The sequence below is a fragment of the Pan troglodytes genome, chromosome 1, assembly GCF_028858775.2.
Source record: "Pan troglodytes isolate AG18354 chromosome 1, NHGRI_mPanTro3-v2.0_pri, whole genome shotgun sequence".
In the NCBI taxonomy this organism is placed as follows: domain Eukaryota; kingdom Metazoa; phylum Chordata; class Mammalia; order Primates; family Hominidae; genus Pan; species Pan troglodytes.
Genome location: NC_072398.2, coordinates 88,547,849 through 88,569,751, shown reverse-complemented (window position 1 = coordinate 88,569,751; position 21,903 = coordinate 88,547,849). Strand labels below are relative to the sequence as shown.

The 21,903-nt window shown below is 42.9% G+C and overlaps 1 protein-coding gene across 4 annotated transcripts in view; it reads right to left on the bottom strand.

Moving 5' to 3' along the window:
• Window positions 1–16,288, bottom strand: part of SLAMF1 (signaling lymphocytic activation molecule family member 1) — a 39,244-nt gene extending 22,956 nt beyond the window's left edge. For 3 of the 4 annotated variants that reach the window (XM_063811957.1, XM_009435700.5, XM_016930521.3), the window contains exons 1-3: window positions 15,838–16,277; window positions 6,167–6,505; window positions 3,583–3,867 (exon numbers count right to left, since the gene is read on the bottom strand). In XM_063811957.1, coding sequence (XP_063668027.1) covers window positions 3,583–3,867; window positions 6,167–6,505; window positions 15,838–15,913 — 700 coding nt within the window. In that variant the 5' untranslated portion in view covers window positions 15,914–16,277. Of the gene's footprint in view, window positions 1–3,582; window positions 3,868–6,166; window positions 6,506–15,837 lie in introns of all 4 variants that reach the window. The other variant, XM_513924.7, reaches the window with a different exon arrangement.
• Between the last annotated feature and the right edge of the window lie 5,615 nt (window positions 16,289–21,903).

Genomic DNA, 21,903 nt, shown 5'->3' with positions numbered 1-21,903 from the left:
GCCTTAAGGCAATGATCATGTCTTTTTTATCTTTGTGTACTGGCCCCTAGCACAATGCTGGAATATAGTAGAGCCTCGGTAAATGTTTTGTCAAACTAAGCGCAGTGTTTTAAGAACTGGTAGTATTCATTATTCATGCGCAAACACAAATCAAGGTACTAATACAATTCTGTTTTCAGTATTTAGGCAATCTGGTATACTGCGAAGGGCAGGCCACAAACCAGCTGTGTGATCTGGTTCTGAGGCAGGGAAGGTCTGGTCCCCTATCCCTGCAGGCTGGCAGGGTGGGGAGGAGGCATCTCTACTTTTATTACATGTTGAATTGTGTTTTCCCAAATTCATATGTTGATTTCCTTATTTGGACCTAGCATCTTCACAGAGTTAATTGAGTAAAACTGAGGTCATTAGGGTGATGTTATGGGCTGAATTTTGTCTCCCCTCCCCCAAATTTCTATGTTGAAGCTCTAACCCCAAGGACCTCAGAATATGACTGTATTTGGAGGCAAGGTCTTTAAAGGTTATTAAGTTAAAATGAGGTCATTAGGGTGGCCCCTAATCTAACCTAACTGGTGTCCTTATAAGAAGAGGAAATCTGGACACACAAAGAGACACCAGGAAAAAGAAAGAGAGAGAGAGAGAGAGAGAGATCAGGGTGTGAGTACACAAAGGAAGGACCAGGTGAGAACACAGTGAGAAGGTAGCCATATGCAAGCTAAGGAGAGAGGCCTCAGAAGACACCAAACCTGCCAACACCTTGACCTCAAACTTCTAGCCTCCAGAACTAGGAGAAAAATAAATTTCTGTTATTTAAACCACCCAATCTGTTGTACTTTATTATGGCAGCCCTAGCAAACTGAGACAGGTGGGCCCTAATCCAATATGACTGTTGTCCTTATGAGAAGAGGAAATTTGGACACAGAAATACATGTAGAGAGAAGATGATATGAAGAGACAAGGAGAAGACAGCCATTTACAAGCCAGGGAGAGGCGCCTGGGAGAGATCCTTCTCTGACAGCCCTCAGAGAAAAACAATCCTGCTGACACCTTGACTTTAGACTTCTAGCCTCCAGAACTGAGAGCCAATACATTTTGATTGTTTAAGCCACTCAGTGTGTGGTCCTTTGTTACAGCAGCCTTAGCAAACTCATACACAGTGGCAAGCCTCTATTTGCAGTTCTTATTGACACACACACACACTGAATCAAGGATTGTCTACTCTGGGAGGGACTTCATTTGTTCGCCCTTTTCATTTTACTGGGGATGAAACAGAGACCCAAGAGAGGGAAACGGCTGGACAGTTCTCTTACAAACCAAGCCGAGATCCTGACAGGGCCCTTCCTGTGGTGCCAGGTTTCTACTGCTTCCTGTCCCTCCACTCCTCACAAGAACCTGCTTCCTACTCAGTAAATCTGGTTCCCACTGGTGCATTCTTGGTCCTCAGAGTGGCTTAGATGGGTAAGTCCATCTTCACATGTTTTCTTAGAACGTCCTGAGCTGAGTGCCCTTAGTATAAGCTTTATGGCCCACCAACACTTTGGTATGCCCTAACTAAATTCTTTTTAAACTACATTGAGGAGCATGAACAAAGTTCTGCCCCTTTTTTGGGTTGGGCCAGGGTAAAATATTCAGTGCCCTGTTTTTGTACTCTAATAGGGCAGCTATACCCAGAGAGGGCTGTGCTGAGGTAAGGGTTACTGCTTCCTCATTTACAATTAAAAAATACATTATATTTTTATAGCTTTTATAATAAAAATTACATTTTTATTATGGTTTATAAGGCATTTTAAGTGCTTTATCTCTTTCACTAATAACTATGAGGCTTCCAGAATCAGAAAGCCTAGCTCCATCACTTGCTCTGTGTGTGACCTCACTTAACCATGTTATAGCTTTGTTTCCTCATCTGTGAAGTGGGGATACTATCAATATTATTTTGTTGCTGTGAGGATTAACTGAGATGCCACATAACTGGCACATAGTAAACCATGATGACCCACCAGTTGCTGTTATTTAGAGATGAAGAATCTAAATCTCAGAGGGATTGAGGGACTTGCCCTTGTAAGTAGAAAGGCCAGCATTGGCTCTAGGACTTCCGGGGCCACATTCTGTAAGCTACCCACTATGCTGCAGGGCTTGCTTGTCCTGCCAGCACCTTCTAAATGACTGTGGGTGGGGAGAACGCTCTGAACTGGGGGGTAGCCTCTGAATGTGGTTTGTATGCAAGGTGGGCAAGCAGCCAGACATAGCCAGTAAGTGAGAGGAGAGGATGGGGGACTCTGGCTATGAAATGTCTGGGGAGGAAACATGCAGGGGGTTAGACTCATTCAAGAACTCCCAGGGGCACACTGGAGGCCAGGTGGGATTTTCCCAGCAGTCCATCTGGGAATACTCCAGGGGAGTCTCTGTGACAGGCAATGCTATGTGGAAGGGCATTACTTGGCTGAGTTCCCCTGTCCCTCAACCATGACCACCTGGGAAAGCCCTCCACATGGACACCATGGCTACTGTAGGCAGAAGACCCATTGGAACGATTCCTATGTCCCCCCAGTGGATGCAGAGAGGAGAATGTCAGGGTGTAAGCAATGCCTTGCAGAGCAACACCCTGGTCCTACAGTCCCTGAACCTGCCTGAGGCAGGGACACAAGATCTGTTAGTGAAAAGGGCCTGTGTTCTGTCCTGTATCCAAGTGGTTAAATGAGCTTACTTAATAAGTTCTGTCTTCCTTTTGCTGACAGAATAATGATGCTTTTCTTTCTAGAGGAAGAACAGTCAGAAGATGTAGGTTTAGGGGTTAACTCCACTATTTACATGCCAAAGAAACTTGAAGAGGGTACTTAAATGGTATGAACGTCAATTTCCTCATCTGTAAAATGAAAGTATAATAACACCTATCTGGCAAGGTTATTGTGAGGATCTAAAGAGATTACACAGTTGAGAGTGCTTTGCTAATGATGAAGCGCTATGCAATTTATCATTATTCCTCAAACTTCACAGTCCAGGTCTTAGTCTCTCTTTCTGACTCCCCTAGCCCTGCTATGGGATTCACAGTCCATTCCATAAAACGAGGCCCTTCACTATATCCTGTGTTTCATTATTAAGCCATGTTTTATGTCTTATCTTTACAATGAATTGTTAGAGAGGAGAGATCACACATCATATTTATTCACAATTTCTTACCAGGTAGGTGATCAGTAAATACTAATTGATGGTGTAGAACTGCCCCAGCATTAGTGGAGCATAGACTTGGGAGCCAGGCCCTCCCACCTGCAATCCCTCACCCAGCCAACCTTGCAGGTTGGAGTCAAGGCAAGAGGCAGAGAAGGCTATGCCTTGGAGACTTAGGCTCTGGGTCTGGCTCTATCACCTCCTGTTGGTTTCGTCAACTGTGAACTGAGCATAAAAATGCCACCCTGGTCAATATGAGAGTGAGCTCACTAAATGCACATGGTAAACTTTTGCAAACTATAAAGAAAATGTAAAGTATTGTTACTAAGGTGAATGCCATGGCTGGGGAGCAATTGGGCCATGTGAAGACTGAGCCCATGCTCATTAAGGTGGCACACAGGCTGCCACCAGTGTACTCACCTGAGGGGTCTGTCCTGCATCCGGGCCACGGGCTGAAGGTCTGGGAATTGTTGCTGATAGGGTTGCTCACGGTGCAGATGTAGATATTGTCAGCATGCTGGGGGCCGAGGGTGAGGGACAGGAGGTGGGAGCTGTTGGCTGGGTTCAGTGGGTGGGTGCCCGCCTTTTCACTCCAGCTGTAAGCCACATGGTCCCCCTTCTCCACTGTGCAGCCCAGTATCAAGGTGCAGGTCCCGTTCTCCTGGGTCTTGTTTAAAACTTTAATTTCTGGAGTGGAGACCTGCTCTGTCAGGAGTGGGAGGAAGGGAGCCATCACTGAAGTGAACCCCTGGGAATTCTCACTTGAGCTTTTTGTTAGAACAAAGTACAGCCTAATGGCATTTTCCCTCCCCCTCAATGTGATTTATTTCTAGTGGGGAATCTATTGCTTCACACTGTCCATCATGCCCCACTACATCCTTTCTAAGACCACCTTGGGATAAAATAGAAAATAAGAATTTGCTTTTTAGGCCTCTTCTACCAATATTGTTAGGGCTCCACTCGCCCTTCCTGATGTCCTTGACCTAAGTTGCTATTCTCCTGTCTCCTATCAGTGGAGTTTGCTGTCAACTAATCCACCATGGTTTTTAGTTGGCTTACGTTGTTACTTCCTAGACCTAAAAGAATGGCTTTTTAGTGGTGGGATTTCATCTATCGTGATGTGTGTGGGAGGGTGTGTGTGTGTATGTGTGTGCGTGCACGCGCGCGCATGTACACGGGCGCATGGGTGAGTGAGTGGGTGGGTGTGTAGTAAGTGCTTTTGTGTGTCTGAGATAGTGATAGGTCCTCAATTATAACCATAGGCCTCATCAATCTATCCCACTCTAAGGCCATGAAATAGGCTACATAAAAGGTAAATTCTTGCTTATTTAGCAACTATTATAGGACAAGCACAGTGCTGGTGTTTCACATTCATCATCTTTTTTTTTTTTTTGAGACAGAGTCTCGCTCTGTCACCTAAGCTGGAGTGCAGTGGCACAATCTCAGCTCACTGCAAGCTCCACCTCCTGGGTTCACACCATACTCCTGCTGCAGCCTCCCGAGTAGCTGGGACTACAGGTGCCCACCACCATGCTGAGCTAATTTTTTTTTTTTTTTGTATTTTTAGTAGAGATGGGGTTTCACCGCCATAGCCAGGATGGTCTCGATCTCCTGACCTTGTGATCCACCCGCCTCGGCCTCCCAAAGTGCTGAGATTACAGGCGTGAGCCACCGTGCCCAGCCTCATCATCTTTTTTAATCTTCTCAACAATTATAACTCTAGTTGTAATTATTCCCCATTTTATAGATGAGAAAGCCAAGTCCCAGGGAGGTGGAATGTCTTACATCTCACAGCTTCTAAGTGGCCAAGTTAAGATCTGAACCTAGGTCTGTCTGACTTCAAAATCCAAACTCTTCCTTTGGCTTGAGAAAAATGCCATGGTTGCAGAGACCACATTTTCCAAAGTAAGAATTTGATCACAAGATGTGACAAAAACAGGAAACATAGGAACCAAAGGACAGAATGTCTGGCATCCACACCGTTTTGGAAAATGCATCATGTGCAGCCTCCATGCTCATGGCAATCTTGCCTGGAGCCACTGCTGGAAATGACTCTCAGGTACCTGAGGGAGGGCCATGGGAATTCCGCAGGCACTGTTTGAAGGAAAGGGAATGCTGGGGTGAGGGAGGATTGGTGAGAGTATTGCTGCCTTCCCTCTAGATATTTGAGAATTTCAAAGAAATGCTGGTTAGGTGGGAATTCCTGTCCCATCCCCAGAGATAAGGAAGTCATTTTGAAGAAGCAGGAAAGCCCCATGTGGCTATCAGGATCCCTGGGAATTCAGATGAGCCTCTGGGCCTAAGAGACACAATCCCTGGGTGCACTCAAGAGGGACTGGTAGTTAAAGAGGCTCAAAAAAGCACTGGCCTTGGATTCAGGTGGACTTGGTTCCTAGTTTAAGTACAGCAACTAAAAGACTTTATAACCAAAGCCTTTGTTTAAATGCCAAAAGGCACTTCTTCCACCAGGTAGGTATGATCTGGTGCCGGAATGCAGGGCTTAACAAGTGGTGTGTGGGCTGAATTTTAGCCGTCTTTATCCAGAACCCCCAGTGCAGTGAAACACCTACACAAATGTGTGTAAATGTGCTAACCGCTTCTGGTTAGATTTCACTGTCCTCATGTAGGAGAGACTGGGTTTGATCTGTGATATTCAACTTCTTTTAATCAGAAAAAAATCCTATTTTCAAATAAAATATTACTTGCAAACCAAGATCCTTGGGGCTATCGGCCCTCCAGCCCACAAGGAGCTGGGCCCCTTTCCTTTGGGAAATGGGAGTAAGAGTAACTAATGCTTAATCAGCTACCATCAATATGCAATTTGGAAAAAAAAAGTCAACCTTTAAAACGTCTTCCATGCAGCAGGTTTAAATACCCCCAAACTAGAAGATCATTCTAGTTACTTCCAATTCTGAATACCCTTTGCTTTTAAGAGAGACCTAAATTCTTGGTCAAAGGAGCACCTTGGCCCTTTAGCGTGGCCTGGGGAAGCCGCCATTATTACCATAAAGCCTCAACTGCAGGCAAAAGCGCTGAACTGAAACATTTTTCTCCAGGGTCATAAGGTACCATCCCTCATCCTCCTTCCTGCTTTCCCGTATCCCCAGGGTGAGATTCTCCAGATAAAACTTGTAGCGATCTCCTAGATAACGTGGAGGGCCTGCTTCGGATGGATCAAGAGACACTATTTTGTTCTCGACACTGTTCTCCAGTGATTTTGCCATTGTGACGACAATGTGGATGCTTTTGTTCATGCTCTTATTTATCCTTTCATATGTCAGGGGCAGCAGCACTTTGCTTCCCAACTGCCGGAGAATCTTTGGGCAGTTCATCATGCGCCCACCTGTGGGAGGGAGGAGAAGAGAGTCCCTTATTATTAAGGCCTTTAGACAACATCGTGTCAGCAGATCAGGAAGGACAGACTGGAGGCTCTCCCTCTTCCTCTTTGGCTATCCCTGGGGTTGCCAAGTCCTTCGTGGTCTATAAGAACTGCCATGAGGATCCCCACTATATTCTCAATATTTCAAAACTGTCAATAGAAATCTTCAAATTACTTAGGATAGAGTTGTATAGACTAACTAGAGTACTGGGTCTTTATCAACTCAGATTTATTGTTCAGGCATCTAAAAAGCACAGAGAAGTTAAATGGCTTCCCTAACTAGTAAGTGGCAGAGTCAGGATTAGAATTCAATTCTGCTAATTCCTCTACCAGGGTTTTTTCCACCATTGAATACACAGGATGAAGGACGGAGAGCAAATGAAAGTGATTCTGAGCTCATGAGCCCAGGAAGCATTTCAGATCATGAGGAAAACAGAAAAATCTGAGGAATGTGGAGTCAGGAAGTGATAAGCCCAGTGTTCAAACTGTGGAATCCTCTCTCTCCAAAACACCCTGAGATAGTTAATAATGTCGACAGTGAGATATTACTGTATTTCTCTTTTCCAAAAAAGCTGAGCCAACAACAAGGTTAAAAAAAAAAAAAATACCAAGAGCGTTTCAAACCACTATGAGGGTTCCTGCTGCTGATTATTTCACACCTCCTCTCTCCTCAAACCCACAACCTGCCTTTCCCCCTCCTCTCTCATGTGACGACTTTGCTTTTTGTTTCACTGAAATATAAAATAGAAAACACAAAAAGAGAACTTCCATTTATTACCACCACTAAATCAACCTACCTACCTGGATGGATGGTCTACATTCCCACTTAAGTCGAGCCTCTTCCTCCACGGAGCACTCACCTACTTCAAGGCTTTGTTTCGGCAATTGCCTCTGTCCCTCACATTACCAGGTTTTTTTTACTAGGTTATTTCCATCAATACACAACATATAAACTTGTAGTTTCCTTATATTAAAACTATCTCCCCTGATCCCAGGTCCATCCCCAGATACCTCTCCATTTCTGTTTTCCTTTACAGCAAAGTGCTTTAATGCGTGTTTATAGTTTCTTTTCCCATTTCCAGACCCATTTTTCCTTGGACCCACTATAAACAGGTGTTCTTCCCCACTGCTCGCTGGAACCACCTTTGTCAAGGTCACTGTCTACTCCATAAGCCAAGTCAAAGTTCTTATCTTACTTGCTTTCTCAGGGGTACTTGACATAGTTCATCCATCCCTCCTTCAAATGCTGTCATCATTTGGCTCAGGGAACAACATACTCTCCTGGTTTTTCTCCTATCCTATAGGTTGCCTCTGCTCAGTTTTCTTGGCAGGAGACTTCTGCTCTTCTGGACTTCTAAATACTGGAGCATCTCAGTACTCAGAGTTCTCATTCTCATCCACACTCATCCAGTTTCTCACCCAATTGCACAGTCTGACACATTTCTGGGATGCTACAGGGTTATATCTCCCAACCAAACCCTTCACTGCACTCCCAACTGCCTACACAAGACAGGACTTGGAGGTCTAAAGGGCATTTCAAACTTAGCAAACAAACTCTTGGTTCCAGAACACCTTATGCAAACATTATAATCCAGCCAATTTGTCAGGCCAAAACACTGGAAACATCCTTGATTCCTTTCTTTCTCGCATACTCCAAACTCAATTTTTTTTTTTCTGTGAGACGGAGTCTTGTGCTATCGCCCAGGCTGGAGTGCAATGTTGCGATCTCGGCTCACTGCAACCTCTGCCTCCCGGGCTCAAGCAAGTCTCCTGCCTCAGTCTCCTGGGTAGCTGGGATTACAGGTGCCTGCCACCATGCCCAGCTAATTTTTTGTATTTTTAGTAAAGACGGGGTTTCACCATGTTGGCCAGGCTGGTTTCGAACTCCTGACATCAAGTGATCTGCCCGCCTCGGCCTCCGAAAGTGCTGGGATTACAGGCATGAGCCACTGTGCCCAGCCATACTCCACACTCATTTTAACAGCAAATCCTCCTGGCTCTGACTTTAAAATATGTCTGGTATCTGAACCCTTTGCACCTCCTGCATTTCCACCACCATCATCCCAGGCCTGGGTACTGCTGTCTTCTTCCAGCTGGTCTCCCTGCATTCATACAATAGATAGAATCATCTTTAAAAACCATGTCCTATTTTGTCTCTCTCCTGCTTTTAAATTTCTGTGGCTTTCTAGCACCGATAGAATAAAACCATAGTCCATTATTGATATGGCTTCAAAGGCCCTGCATGCCCAGTCAGTGGCACTGTTCCAACTCCATTTCCTGCCCTCCTCTTTGCTCACTGTGCTACGGCCACACTGGCTCCTGGCTGTTTCTTAAACCCACCAAGAACATTCCTGTCTCAGAACTTTTGCTTTTGCTGTTCCTCTCTCTGAAGAATTTCTTCCCTTCCATACCTGGGTAGCTCATTCTTTCACTTCATTTTAGGTATCTGCTCAAAACAGTTTCTCCTCCAAGAGGCCTCCTCTGACCATCTATCTAAAATAGCTTTGTGTTTCTTTCTGCACTTATCACTGCATTATATTATACTGTATATTTGTTTGTTTTATTTTTGTCTCTCCCACTAGAATGCAAAAGGCTCAAGAGGAAGAACTTCATTTTGTTCACTATTTTGACCCCAAGACCTACCAACAGGTGCTATGTGCTTAGCGTGTAGGAGGCATTTAATAAATATCTGTTCAATGTATGAATGCTGAAAACCATAATACCTGACCAAAGCCTCTTATTTAGGTTATTGGGTTTGTCATATATATATATATATATATATATATATATATATATATACACACACACACACACATATATATACACACATACATATATATATACACATATATATATATCTGAACTTAACCATAAGCTAGTGTTCATAAAAGAAAGAGCCCATGACTCAAAGAGAGCATAGATTGTTCTAGCTGATAAGAAAGTCAGAGAGTAAAATAGAACCATCAGCTTAAGTAATGCAGCTACCTAGAAGAGACTCTTTCACAACTGACTTGTGGCTAAGATGAGCTATTGGAAAATTGGACACCCTGGCCCAAATATTCTTGTCACCAAAATACCCCGAAATCCCCATGTTGCTTAGTAAAGGGCTCAGCTAATAGTAGACTAGAGATTCAGTGATTGGGGAAGAAGAAAAAGAAGTTTATCTGGGCTAAAATCTGGACTAGAGTGATTGAAATTCGTAATTGTTGAGGAAAAGTGAGAAAGGCAATTAGGCATTTGTCTTTTAAAACATTGCGAATATATTAAGCTTAAAACAGAGTGCTCTCCCCTGCTGCTTGGTGACATGAGGAACATTATAGTTATTGTGGTGGTGGTGGTTGTTTTTACATTAATATACTGGGAAGCATGTTGGATTTTCTTCCACCACACTTATGGATGCCTGACTGTCTAGATAATGTGACCCCTTTGGTGGCCACATACCTGAATTGTAGGCACAGTACCTAAGAGAGTAACTTCTTGAATCCTGAACCTAAACTTCTGTGTATAAAGAAATGAGGAAAAATTTAAAGCCATATGTGCAAGTATGAACTTCCAGACTTTTGTCTAAAAAGTTGTGTAGATGAGCGTATACATATTTTTCTGGGAGCACATCCATAAATGCCATCTCTTAAAGGGATCTGAGATTCAAAACAAGGTTAAAAATTGCTAGCATAGTGTTGATTTTTAAAGACCAACTTTGATTGGGAGAAAAAAAGAATAAAAAATCCCATTTTCAGGCCATAACCCATCGCCACCACTCCCCAAAATGGCTCCCATGCACCCCTTCCCCACCTAACCTTGCACACTCTTTGCGCCATGGTTGCTTTCAGAACTTGGAGTTGATTGGGGGAGGAGAAAGAGGGATATAAGAGAGGTAGGGAATAACCAAAAAAAAAAAAAATCAAAAAAAAAATAAACGAAAGAACATAGAAGGAGAAAGAGGAAGAGGAAAAGGGAGGGGTAGATGAGAGAGGCTGAGTGGTTTATGCACACTCAGTCATGAGGAGTGGAACCAAAACTTCATCAGGAAGAGACCCTTATACCCCACAACCCACATAAAGAATGATGACGCAATACCTGAGTGTGTGAGTGTTGGGGTCTGGAGGGGGTACTTGAGATCACCCTCACATAAGCACAAGGTGGAAAAATAAGTGGGGGCTTTAAAGTGGTTCATAAAACCCCTCGAGTGGCGTCCCTGCTCCTGAAACATCCTGCTGCCTGATGAGTGTTTTCCAGTGTGTCTGTGATTCAGCCAGCCCTTATTTACTAAAAGAGTCTGGGAGGAAACATTTGTAGCTGTTAACACCAACTCACTTTCCTTCATGGGTAATTCTACTTCGAAAAATGAGTGATTCACATGGGCCTATGGAGTTTGGTCAAAAATTATTAATAGTAGGATTTAGCCAACCCTCTCACAAGATGGGCTTCTACCTAATGATAACTCTTTTTGTTTTATTGTATTATATTTTTTTGCCTAGCCCTGACACTTTCATATGTGCTTTTAGCATCTTGCTACGGTATTCTTTCAGGTACAGAAGGAACAGAACTTATAGACCCCACAGTTCTTTTGGTAAATTTAAGCTCAGAAAGAAAAGACATCTTGTCTGTGTTTGCTTTTTAAACTGTATTCCCATCAGTCAAAGTCCTATTTTTATTATTTGGCACTGCTGGATCTTTCTATCTTAGACTATTAGTACGTACCTTCCCTAGCCTTAGAGGCTATAACCACTCTTTATTTGCCTAGCTAACAACTTCCATCTTTCTGGTCTCCATTTTGACATCTCTTTCATAGGGAAGACTTTCCTGACTCCTGACTTAGGTTAGGTTTTCCTGTCACAGGCTTCCAATGGACAATGAACGCACTCCTTCATATCATTCATCACGTGTTCAACTCTGGTTCAATGCCTGTAATCCCCCACTCTTATAAGCTTCCAAGAGTAGGGACTGTGTCTGTTTTATTCACTACAGTATGCCTAACACCCACCTGGGACATAGTAGGAGCTCAGTAAATCCTTGTTGCCCAAGTGAATTAATAAAACAGAATGGGATGAATGAAAAATGAGCAAATGACAACACAGAGTCCAAGTTCTCCTCTCTCCAAAAGCAGAATGTACTCTGATTTGCCTTTATAGTATCCCTAAGAGGTATATTATGGAGGAAAGTGGTGGGGACCCTTTTCCCCACTTGCCAGCTGAGGACATGGAAGTGCCTTAAATATAAACCCTAGGTTTCAGGTACAACAGACAACTTGCCAAGAACACTTGAAACCCTTTACCTCTGCATTTGTGCCTCCTTCTAGAACGCTCCTTCTCAAGTTCCATAAAAATCAAGCCCATCGGACCCATTTATTTGGGACTAAGTTTTTAATATTCATTTTTATTAACTTTATCCCAAATGTGCACATGAGATATACTGGATTAGAGTTAAATTTCTTATTAAATGACTCACAGTAAATAGTAAATGCTTTGGCCCCCCCTTCCCCCTAGGATGATGTGATAAGAGCAAGGTCAATTGCTCTATGTGAGTAAACAGACACTCCATAGGTAAGAAACAAGGACAAATTATTTTCCCTACCTATAAAAGAGGAAGGAGGCAGCTATCCCCCCTCCCCTTCTTAAAGGTCTGCTCCTTATTCCAACACTTTGTTAGGTAAATAAATCTCTCCAGGAGCCAGATAGTCCGTTACATGTCTTGGCTTTTATGGCAAGTCCTGGGACTTGACTCCAAGTTCTGGGGCTCATTCCTTCTTGCATGTTGCATAATGATGGCACAAGCTTATGCTGGCCTGCTTAGGAAGATAGTGACTCCAGGCTTCATGGCACCCTGGGCGCTCTACCTAGGGACCTTGTTCAGGCTATAACCATTTGCTCCTCTCGGGAAAAATTTTATTACTCGTTTGGATCAGAGCAATTACCTATACAAATAACTACAGATTTAATTCTTATGGTATGAAAAAATGTCAGGAAGCTAGTACTCTTCACCAGGACACTGAAAAGTCCAGAGAAGTTTTATTTCCCCACCCTCTTTATCTCTGATTTCTTCTCTGCCATGTTAAAAAATTGATACATAATAGATGTACATATTTTCAGGGCACGTGTGCTATCTGATACACTCACATGTTGTGTAAAGATCAAATCGGGGTAATTGGGATACGTATCACCTTGAGTATTTCTCTTTTCTTTATGCTAAGAACATTTGAATTATTCTCTTCCAGGTATTTTGATATGTACAATAGATTATTGTTAACTATAGTCACCCTACTGATCTATCAAACACGAAGACCTATACATTTGGAAAGACACACAAGAAACTGGTCACAGTGGTTGCCTCCAGCATGAGGTATGGAAGGGAAATTAGTCTTCACTAAATACTCTTGTGTACTGTTGAAGTTTCATAGACATGACATGTTTTATAGATGTGATAATCAATAAACAAACTAGTTAACAAAAAAAATTAAATGAACATTTGCATGATGAAAAAAAGTTTTCATTTTCCAAATTCCAGGTCAAATACTTCTTATATGCCCTCTACGTTCTTCTGTGATTTTTATCAGTCTCTCGCCTTTTGAACATTTCTATACTTCAATTTATTCCAATTCAATTCAACTCATATTTTTCAATTATAGATAGCACATTCTAATTTTTACCATGGGACCTGGATACAAATTTTGGCATTCTCTCCACCCCTGCTTCCCAAACACAGGCTTGTCCAGTTTTACTCATTGAGGCCTCTGGAGTCAGGCGGCTATGTGAGCGCAGAGAAATTGCTAAACTACTCTGTGCCCCTTTCCTCATTTATAAAGTTGTAATGGTACCAATAATACATACATTTCTTATAGGGTTGGTGTGAAAATGAAATGACTGACACACATAAAGCATTTAGAACAGTGCCTGGTATATAGCAAGTATGCAGTATATACCAGTATTATTCACTCAACAAATATTTGTGGACAGGCTCTCAGTACAGACACAGTGTCAGGTGCTGGGCAGTGGCTGTTGTTCATTTTGTTTTCCCCACACCTTGCACCCTTGCACAGTGGCTGCCACATCATGTGTCCTTAATAGTTGCTGAATGGGATCATTCAAAGTCAAAGCTATGGATTAAACCAATTAGCCCTGATACTCTGATTTCCAGTCCAGTGAGGGAGACAGTGAAAGTGACAGCATCACATCACAGTATTAACATTTTTGAGAAATAGAAGTGCCTAGATTGACATCTTGGGATAGAATGGGCCACTGAACACGCAAGGTTAGGCCAAGTCTAGAACCCACGCACTTGTCCCTCACCTTCCCCCAAAGTGTGTGAAGGGGGTGCAGAGGACCTGCATGGAGGAATTAAAAAAACTCATTGACATAAGGTCATCAATTATAACAAATGTACCATCCTGGTGGGGGATATTGATAATAGGGGAGGCTATGTATGTATGGGGCAGAGGGCATATGGGAAATCTCTGTTCTTTCTGCCCAACTTTGCTGTGAACCTAAAACTGCTCTAAAAAATAAAGTCTATTAAAACAAATCTCATTGGGGGAAATGAAAAATTCACTTTACTTGGGGAAGGGACATGTGGACTTTTTGATTTTTACAATTCTGACTGGGAATTAGAAGTTGAGCTGAGTAGAAATGAGAATGGGAGTGGATGCCAGTTTTATAAGAATCAAGCTTCTTGCTTGGGCAAATCTGTCATGACTAACCTGCCCCATTTGCAAAGCATTTCTGTCTGGGTTTTATTGGGGCTTCACAAAAGGGTGTGTATTTAAAAATAAAAACACTGAAAAACTTTTGTGAAGATTCAAAGAAGAAAACATGCAATGAAGTGAGCAGCCTCCGATTGGATAGACTTGCCTTGTGGGGCTGGGCTGCTTCTCCCTGACCGGCGACTTCCAAAGCCTCAATAAGACCAGCTATTGGTCAGCAGTGCCTAAGATGCTATGGGCCAGGCTGGCCAAGAGGCTAGCAAGCACAGAGATGGAAAAGTCCAGTTCACAGTTCAGCACCATCACTCCATCACTCCTTACAGTCACCAAGAGGTGCTCCAAAAATGGTGCAGTCACAAATTGGTTGCAACAACGGAGGCTTGGCTTTCCCTGTGACCACTTAAAGTGGCTCGATTTGGTTTTCTGAGCCCTGAGCTCAGTTCTTCCTCTCCTAGACCTTGGGAAGTATGAGCCATGGATCTGCAGATTCCAAAAGAAAGCGGGCTGAGCAAGCCCTGTTCATCTGGCTGTCTGGTAAAAGACACATCCATTGTGCAGCACCCCCACATCCCTGGCATATCACGGTGCTTTTCCTGGAAAAGTCCATATTGGATTTGCGGTCTTGAAAACCCCAAGCTTAAAACACCCTGGGCCTCAGGATTTCCCCCCGTGTCCGTAATGCCACCTCTTCTACTCCAGGCTACCTCCCACAGTCTAAACAAATAAGCAGAAGGAGATTCTCACCCCACTCACACAGGCAGTCCAAAGTCCACTTCTTGCTTGGCTTTTTCTTTCTCAAATACCTTTTCTCATAGCCCTGATACTTCTAAACAGAAAGCAATAGCCTGCCTTGGGAAGAAGATAGCCAGAAAGACAGGAACAGAGTCCAGATCCAAAGGTAGCTCTTGTCTGGCCTTCCTGCTGGAGCTACTCTCTGAGGGTTCCCAATTTGCATTTCTCACATACTGTAACCAGCCCTAGCCTTCAGAAATCCCAACTTCTTCCCTCTTGCTTTCTTGGACCTTCTCTTCCAAGAAAATACACACCAGTATGACCGCACTGTGGCCACTGCTGGTTCTCAGCCAAAAGCCTGGAGTTTTCACTTCTACTCTCTCTTCCCACTCTAGCCAATGCTTTCTGTTGACCCATGCTCCTGGTTTGTCAGCCTGCATGTGCACAGATTCCCTCCCAGGGCAGGGATGTAGGGCAAATCATCTCCCAGAGCTCAGTCCATCCAGCTCAGTCTCTCTAGGCTGGGTCTTTGCCAGAAGATGCCCATGTAAAACCAACCACTCAAGCAAGACTTCTACCAGGGCCTGTCACCCTAAGACTGGTCAGAAAAGTGACTGGAGCCTTTGGCTTAGAGCTCCTCATTTCCTTGGAAACTGGGGTTGGTGGGGCTGAGTCTTGGAAACCCAAGGGCCCAGGAACTTATAATGTTCCTTCCTCTTTGAAAGAGGCAGTTGAAACTGACAGCCAGTCCCTAAGGAAGAGTGACCAAACACAATACACAGCCCTGCACCTTCTCTCCATCCACGAAGATACGCTGATTCCTGGTAGCTAACATGGGACTCAAACCATCAGGCAGATGAACACTCACCTGTTCCGTAGCTTGCCCCAAAAGCCAGGGAGAGAAATAGCATGAAGGTCAAGGAGAGGAGCCCCTTGGGATCCATCAGCCAGTGAGGAGAAGGAAGGGATCCTGGCCAGAGCCTGGCAGCTGCTCACAGACGCCAGGCAGAAGCAAGCTTCGTGTCATGCAGCAGAGGCTGTCTGATTTATGTATCAGGAACCAGCAGGTTCCTGAACCCGCTTCCTGTATCACTGGGACTTTTTCTGCTTGTGTCTTGAGGATTGCTCATCTCCCATGAGGCTTTAAATCCCTTTTTTGTTCTCAAGAAGCAGGCTTCTCAAGAAGCCAGGCACTTAGCCTATGGGAGCCAGGAAAGGGGGTGTGTAGTCACCTCGGCCAAAACCCGGCTTTGGGCAGAAACATGCGCCCCTGCTTCTTTCCTTAGCTGTCTCCAGGAACCGGATGTTGCAGATTCTCTGAGCAGTTCTCTCCGGTAAGTCTTCTTGGATTGCAAAGAAAAGATGTTTCATCGGATCACTCCTCAAATTTGGCAGTTCACAGCTGAACTTAGATAACTGCATTTTGATGAGCTAATAGACCTCTTCTGTTTTATTTCATAATTTCAGATGACACCCCAACATGCAGTCTGGTGCAGGTGCCACTGTCACAGAGAGATGGGAAGGGCAAGTGCGGGTCACTTGGAAGAAACCCTGTGACCCCGATGAGTGCAATGTGGTATAATTTAGTAGCCCGTGCTCCTAGTTTGTCTTCTTGCATGTGTGTGGATTCCCTCCCAGGCAGGGATGTAGGACAAATCTATCCTAGAGCTCCATCCTTCCAGCTCAGTCTCCTTGTTGTGTGTGTGTTTTTTTCCTCTAATTTTTAATGTCTGTGGGTACATAGTAGGTATACATATATATATATGTGTGTGTGTGTATATATATGTATATATATGTATGGGGTATGCATATATATGTATGGGGTATATGAGATATGTTGATAGAGGCATGCAATATGTAATAATCACACAGGGTAAATGGAATATCCATCACCTCAAATATTTATCCTTTGTGTTACAAACAGTGCAATTATATTTTTATTTTTAAATGTGCAATTAAATTATTATTGACTATAGTCACACTGTTGTGTTATCAAATACTAGTTCTTATTCATTCTTTCTATTTTTTTGTACCCATTAACCATCCCCACTTCTTCCCCAACCCCCACTACCCTTCAGCCTCTGGTAACCATCCTTCTACTCACTATGTCCACAAGTTCAATTGTTTTAATTTTTACCTCTCACAAGCAAGTGAGAACGTGCAAAGTTTGTCTGTCTGTGCCTGGCTTATTTCACGTAACATAATGATCTTCAGTTCCATCCATGTCATTGTGAATGACAGGATCTAATTCTTTTTTAGCTGAATAGTACTTCATTGTGTATATGTACCACATTTTCTTTATCCACTCATCGGTGATAGACACTTAGGTCGCTTCCAACCTTGGCTATTGTGAATAGTGCTGTAATAAACATGGGAGTACAGATATCTCTTCAATATACTGATTTCTTTTCTTTTAGGTGTATACCTACCAGTGAGATTGTGGATCATATGGTAGCTCTATTTTTAGTTTTTTGAGGAACCTTCAAACCATTCTCCACAGTGGTTGTACTAACTTATATTCCCAACAACAGCGTACAAGGGTACCTTTTCTCCACATCCTTGTCAGCATTTGTTATTACCTGTCTTTTGGATAAAAGCCATTTTAATTTAATTGGGGCTGTGTTGTATTCTGGGAGTTGCCTTTATTTTGGAGTTTGTGTCTAACTTTTCATTGAGGAGAAGGAACTAGTATTGGCAGAAGGAGGATCCCGCCTTTTTTCATGAGTTAAACTATAAGAATGGGATACTGGAAGTGTAACCAATGCTCACAGGGAGACTTGAAAGAGTAGGGAAGTGTTTTTAGAGTCCGTTGTAACAGGTCATAGGCACTCTCTGATGGGCCTCCCCATGGGGATCAGGTAATGAAAGCTGGTGAGATATGTGAACTTTATCCTCACTGTTTTCTTCCTTCCTTTCCCCAGCACTCAACTGTCCTCCTCACAACTATTCCCAGTGGTTTGTGCTCAAGTCAGCATGTACCAACTCATAAAATTGTTAAATTTTCAGGAATCTGGATGGGCACAGTGGCACGCCTGTAACCCCACCATTTGTGGAGGCCTAGGTGGGAGAATTTTTGAGGCCAAAAGTTTGAAAATAGTCTGGGCAATAGAGTGAGAACTCATGTCTACAAACAATTTTTTTAAATAAAAATAAAAAATAGATTTTCAGGAATCTTGTGAGGTGCTTGATGGACATGGCCATTATTAAACATATAAAATTAAATTAAATTATATAAACTTACAGTTAAGCTGGGCATAGTGGTACATGCCTGTAGTCCCAGCTACTTGAGAGGCTGAAGCATGAGGACCCCTTGAGCCCAAGAGTTTGAGGCTGTAGTATCTTTATAGCAGTGTGAAAATGGACTATCATGATCATGCCTGTTGATGTGGTTTGCCGCTGTGTCCCCACCCAAATTTTATCTCGAATTGTAATCCCCATAATCCCCAAGTGTTGAGAAAGGGACAAGGTGGGAGGTGATTGGATCATGGGGGCAGTTTCTCCTCCATGCCGGTCTTAAGACAGTAAGTGAGTTCTCACAAGATTGGATGGTTTTATAAGGCAGTATTTTCTGCTCTTGGCTGCTCTTCTCTCTCCTACTGTGATGTGAAGAAGGTCCTTGCTTCTCCTTTGCCTTCCATCATGATTGTAAGTTTCCTGGGGCCTCCTTAGCAATGTGGAACTGCAAGTCGACTAAACCTTTTTCCTTTATAAATTACCCAGTCTTGGGTAGTATCTTTATAACAGTGTGAGAGTGGACTAATACACCTGTGAATAGCCACTGCACTCCAGCCTGGGCAACAGAGCAAAGCCCTGCCTTTAAAAAAAACTTCACAACTAAATAAATTATATTAAATAGAGGGAATAAAATCTCAAAGCTCATTGTTTCTTAATTATTTTATGACATTACTGATATCTATGTTCTTGAGGTAATTGACATCTCTTATGTGTCTACAGTGGAAATTAAATACAGGAACATTGGTGCTTCTGGACCTCTCTTCCCCACTCTGCATTCAATGGCATAGTGTTGGGAGCTGGAAACTGGCCATGGTGAGAGTTTATGCCATGGAAATCAGCAAGCAATATAAATCAGAACTTTACTGTTTTGTTGATTGTCTAAATGTAAGAAAGTAATAGAGAAAACATAATGATGCAGAGTAAACTTAAACGTGCGCCATGACTATGGCCCTTACATTAGGATTAGCATAAAAAATTGAGGAAACATTTTTTTCCAGTATTCAAAAACTATCATCTGATTCAGCAAAAAGTCACTAGTGTCACTGATGAGCAAGTGATGTTCCAACGTATGTTTTTGTTGTTTCACATTTCTTTAACTTCAAAAAATACATTAACCAACATTCATGTTGGAACTACATTCCTCTGTCACTCGTAAACACAGTTTGGCTGTGGATATGAATTAAGCCAATATGAAAGCAAACGGCCTGTGAGATCTGTGGCTATATGGAATTTACAATAAAGAGGATTGTACATTTTATTAAAATACAATAAATTTTATTTTATAAATTGCGTGTTACACATTCTTCGTATAAGCAAAATTTATAACAAGCTCATTTACATATATGCATATATTATTTTTCAGAGATCTGGCTCTTAACCATTTACCAACACACCACTGTTACAATAACTGAGAATCCAAATGGTGGAGTGAATGGCATACTGTCTACATATTCATAAAATATCAGTTGAAATAACTAAATGATGTGAGAATATTGGCATCCTGTAAAAATGGGAAACCAATGATCCAGGTCTGATTTCAAGACTGGTGTTCTCTCCTCAAGCTGCAGGGCTCCTGGAATGCATGCTGTCTATTCATGTCAAACCTTTCTCTCTCAAAGACAGACACTTATTCTCTTGTTTACTTTGCCCTTCCTCTCATTTCCAGAATTAGACCTTCTCTAGCCTCGCCATGAGGCCTCTCCACTCTGATCTCCTGGATCCCCTCTACACAGATAACTGAGCTAATGCTAGGCACTATATGAAGAGTTTTCCTGTTTGGTGCAATCTAGAACTAAATAAAAACATACATTGAATGAGGGTCAGAAATGGTTTAGATGAAGGTTCTGAGGTTCTAGAGTGGATTCTATATAGAGTCCTCCCTGCCCCCAAATTCTTCTTCACCTGGAACGTCAGAATGTGGACGTATTTGGAATCAGGATCTTTCAGATGTAATTAAGGTAAGAATTGAGATGAGATTATACTGGGTGAATCAGAGTGATCCCCAAATCCAATGAGAGTAGTGCATCTTTATAAGAAATAGAAAAAGGACACACAGAGACACAAAGAAGATGGCCATGTGAAAAGACAAAGCAGAGACTAGAGCTATGCAGCCACAATTCAAGGAACACCAGAGACCACCAGACACTGGAAGAGGCAGAGAAAGATTCTCCCCTGGAGCTTTCAGAAGGAGCAAGTCCTGCCAATATGTTAATTTTAGACCTTGGGCCTACAGAACGGTGGGAGAATGAATTTCTGTTGTTTTAAGTCATCAGGCTTGTGATAATTTTTTACAGCAGCCACAGGAAACTAATACAGGACCTGAGGGGCAATGTGACTAACCAGAGATTTGCAGTTAGTACATTTAGTATACTGAGCTGCTTCCTTGAGCTATTAAGAGCAGATGTCAACAGACCAACAACAGAAGATACACAGGTGATAGTGCCTTGTAGTTACAAAGCCATTTTCAAAAGCCTTCACATTCACAGCCTTATTTGATCCTCCTAACAGCCCTGCAAAGGAGCTGGTGGTGTTTGTAAGGCAGGATCTGGACCAAACTTGGGAATCCTGACACTGATCAGAGCTCTTTCCTTTTTCCTGGTGAGTATCACCATGAATACTCAAGAGAATAAGGAGGAAGAAAATCTTGCTATTGAACTCCCTGGATCCCTGGGGTTTCCATAGTGTTACTTCATTAATCTTGGTAGCAGTAAGAAGCAGGAGTAGTTATCCCCATTTTACAAATTGAAGTATAGTGCTGCTAAATAACTTGCTCAATGGCTCAGAGCCAAAAAAAATGCAAGAGTTGGATTCAAACCCTGGATTATCTGACTCCAGAGTCTGTGCTCTATCCATTCACCATACCACTTGCATTATACCAAGTGTGGGGAAAAGAAAGAGAGATCAGACTGTTACTGTGTCTATGTAGAAAGAAGTAGACATAAGAGACTCCATTTTGTTCTGTACTAAGAAAAATTCTTCTGCCTTGAGATGCTGTTATCTGTAACCCTACCCCCAACCCTGTGCTCACTGAAACACGTGTTGTGTCAACTCAAGGTTAAATGGATTAAGGGCTGTGCAGGATGTGCTTTGTTAAACAAATGCTTGAAGGCAGCATGCTTGTTGAAAGTCGTCACCACTCCCTACTCTCAAGTACCCAGAGACACAATACACTGCGGAAGCCCACAGGGACCTCTGCCTAGGAAAGCCAGGTATTGTCCAAGGTTTCTCCCCATGTGATAGTCTGAAATATGGCCTTGCGGGAAGGGAAAGACCTGACCATCCCCCAGCATGACACCTGTAAAGGGTCTGTGCTGAGGAGGATTTGTAAAAGAGGAAGGCCTCTTTCCAGTTGATAGAAGAGAAAAGCATCTGTCTCCTGCTCGTCCCTGGGCAATGGAATGTCTCGGTGTAAAAGCTGATTGTATATTCCATCTACTGAGATAGGAGAAAACCACCTTAGGGCTGGAGATGAGACATGCTGGAGGCAATACTGCTCTTTAAGGCATTGGGATGTTTATGTATATGCACCTCAAAAGCACAGCGCTTTTTGCTTTACCTTGTTTATGATGCAGAGACATTTGTTCACATGTTTTCCTGCTGGCCCTGTCTCCACTATTACCCTATTGTCCTGCCACATCCCCCTCTCTGAGAAACACCCGATAATGATCAATAAATACTAAGGGAACTCAGAGACTGGTAC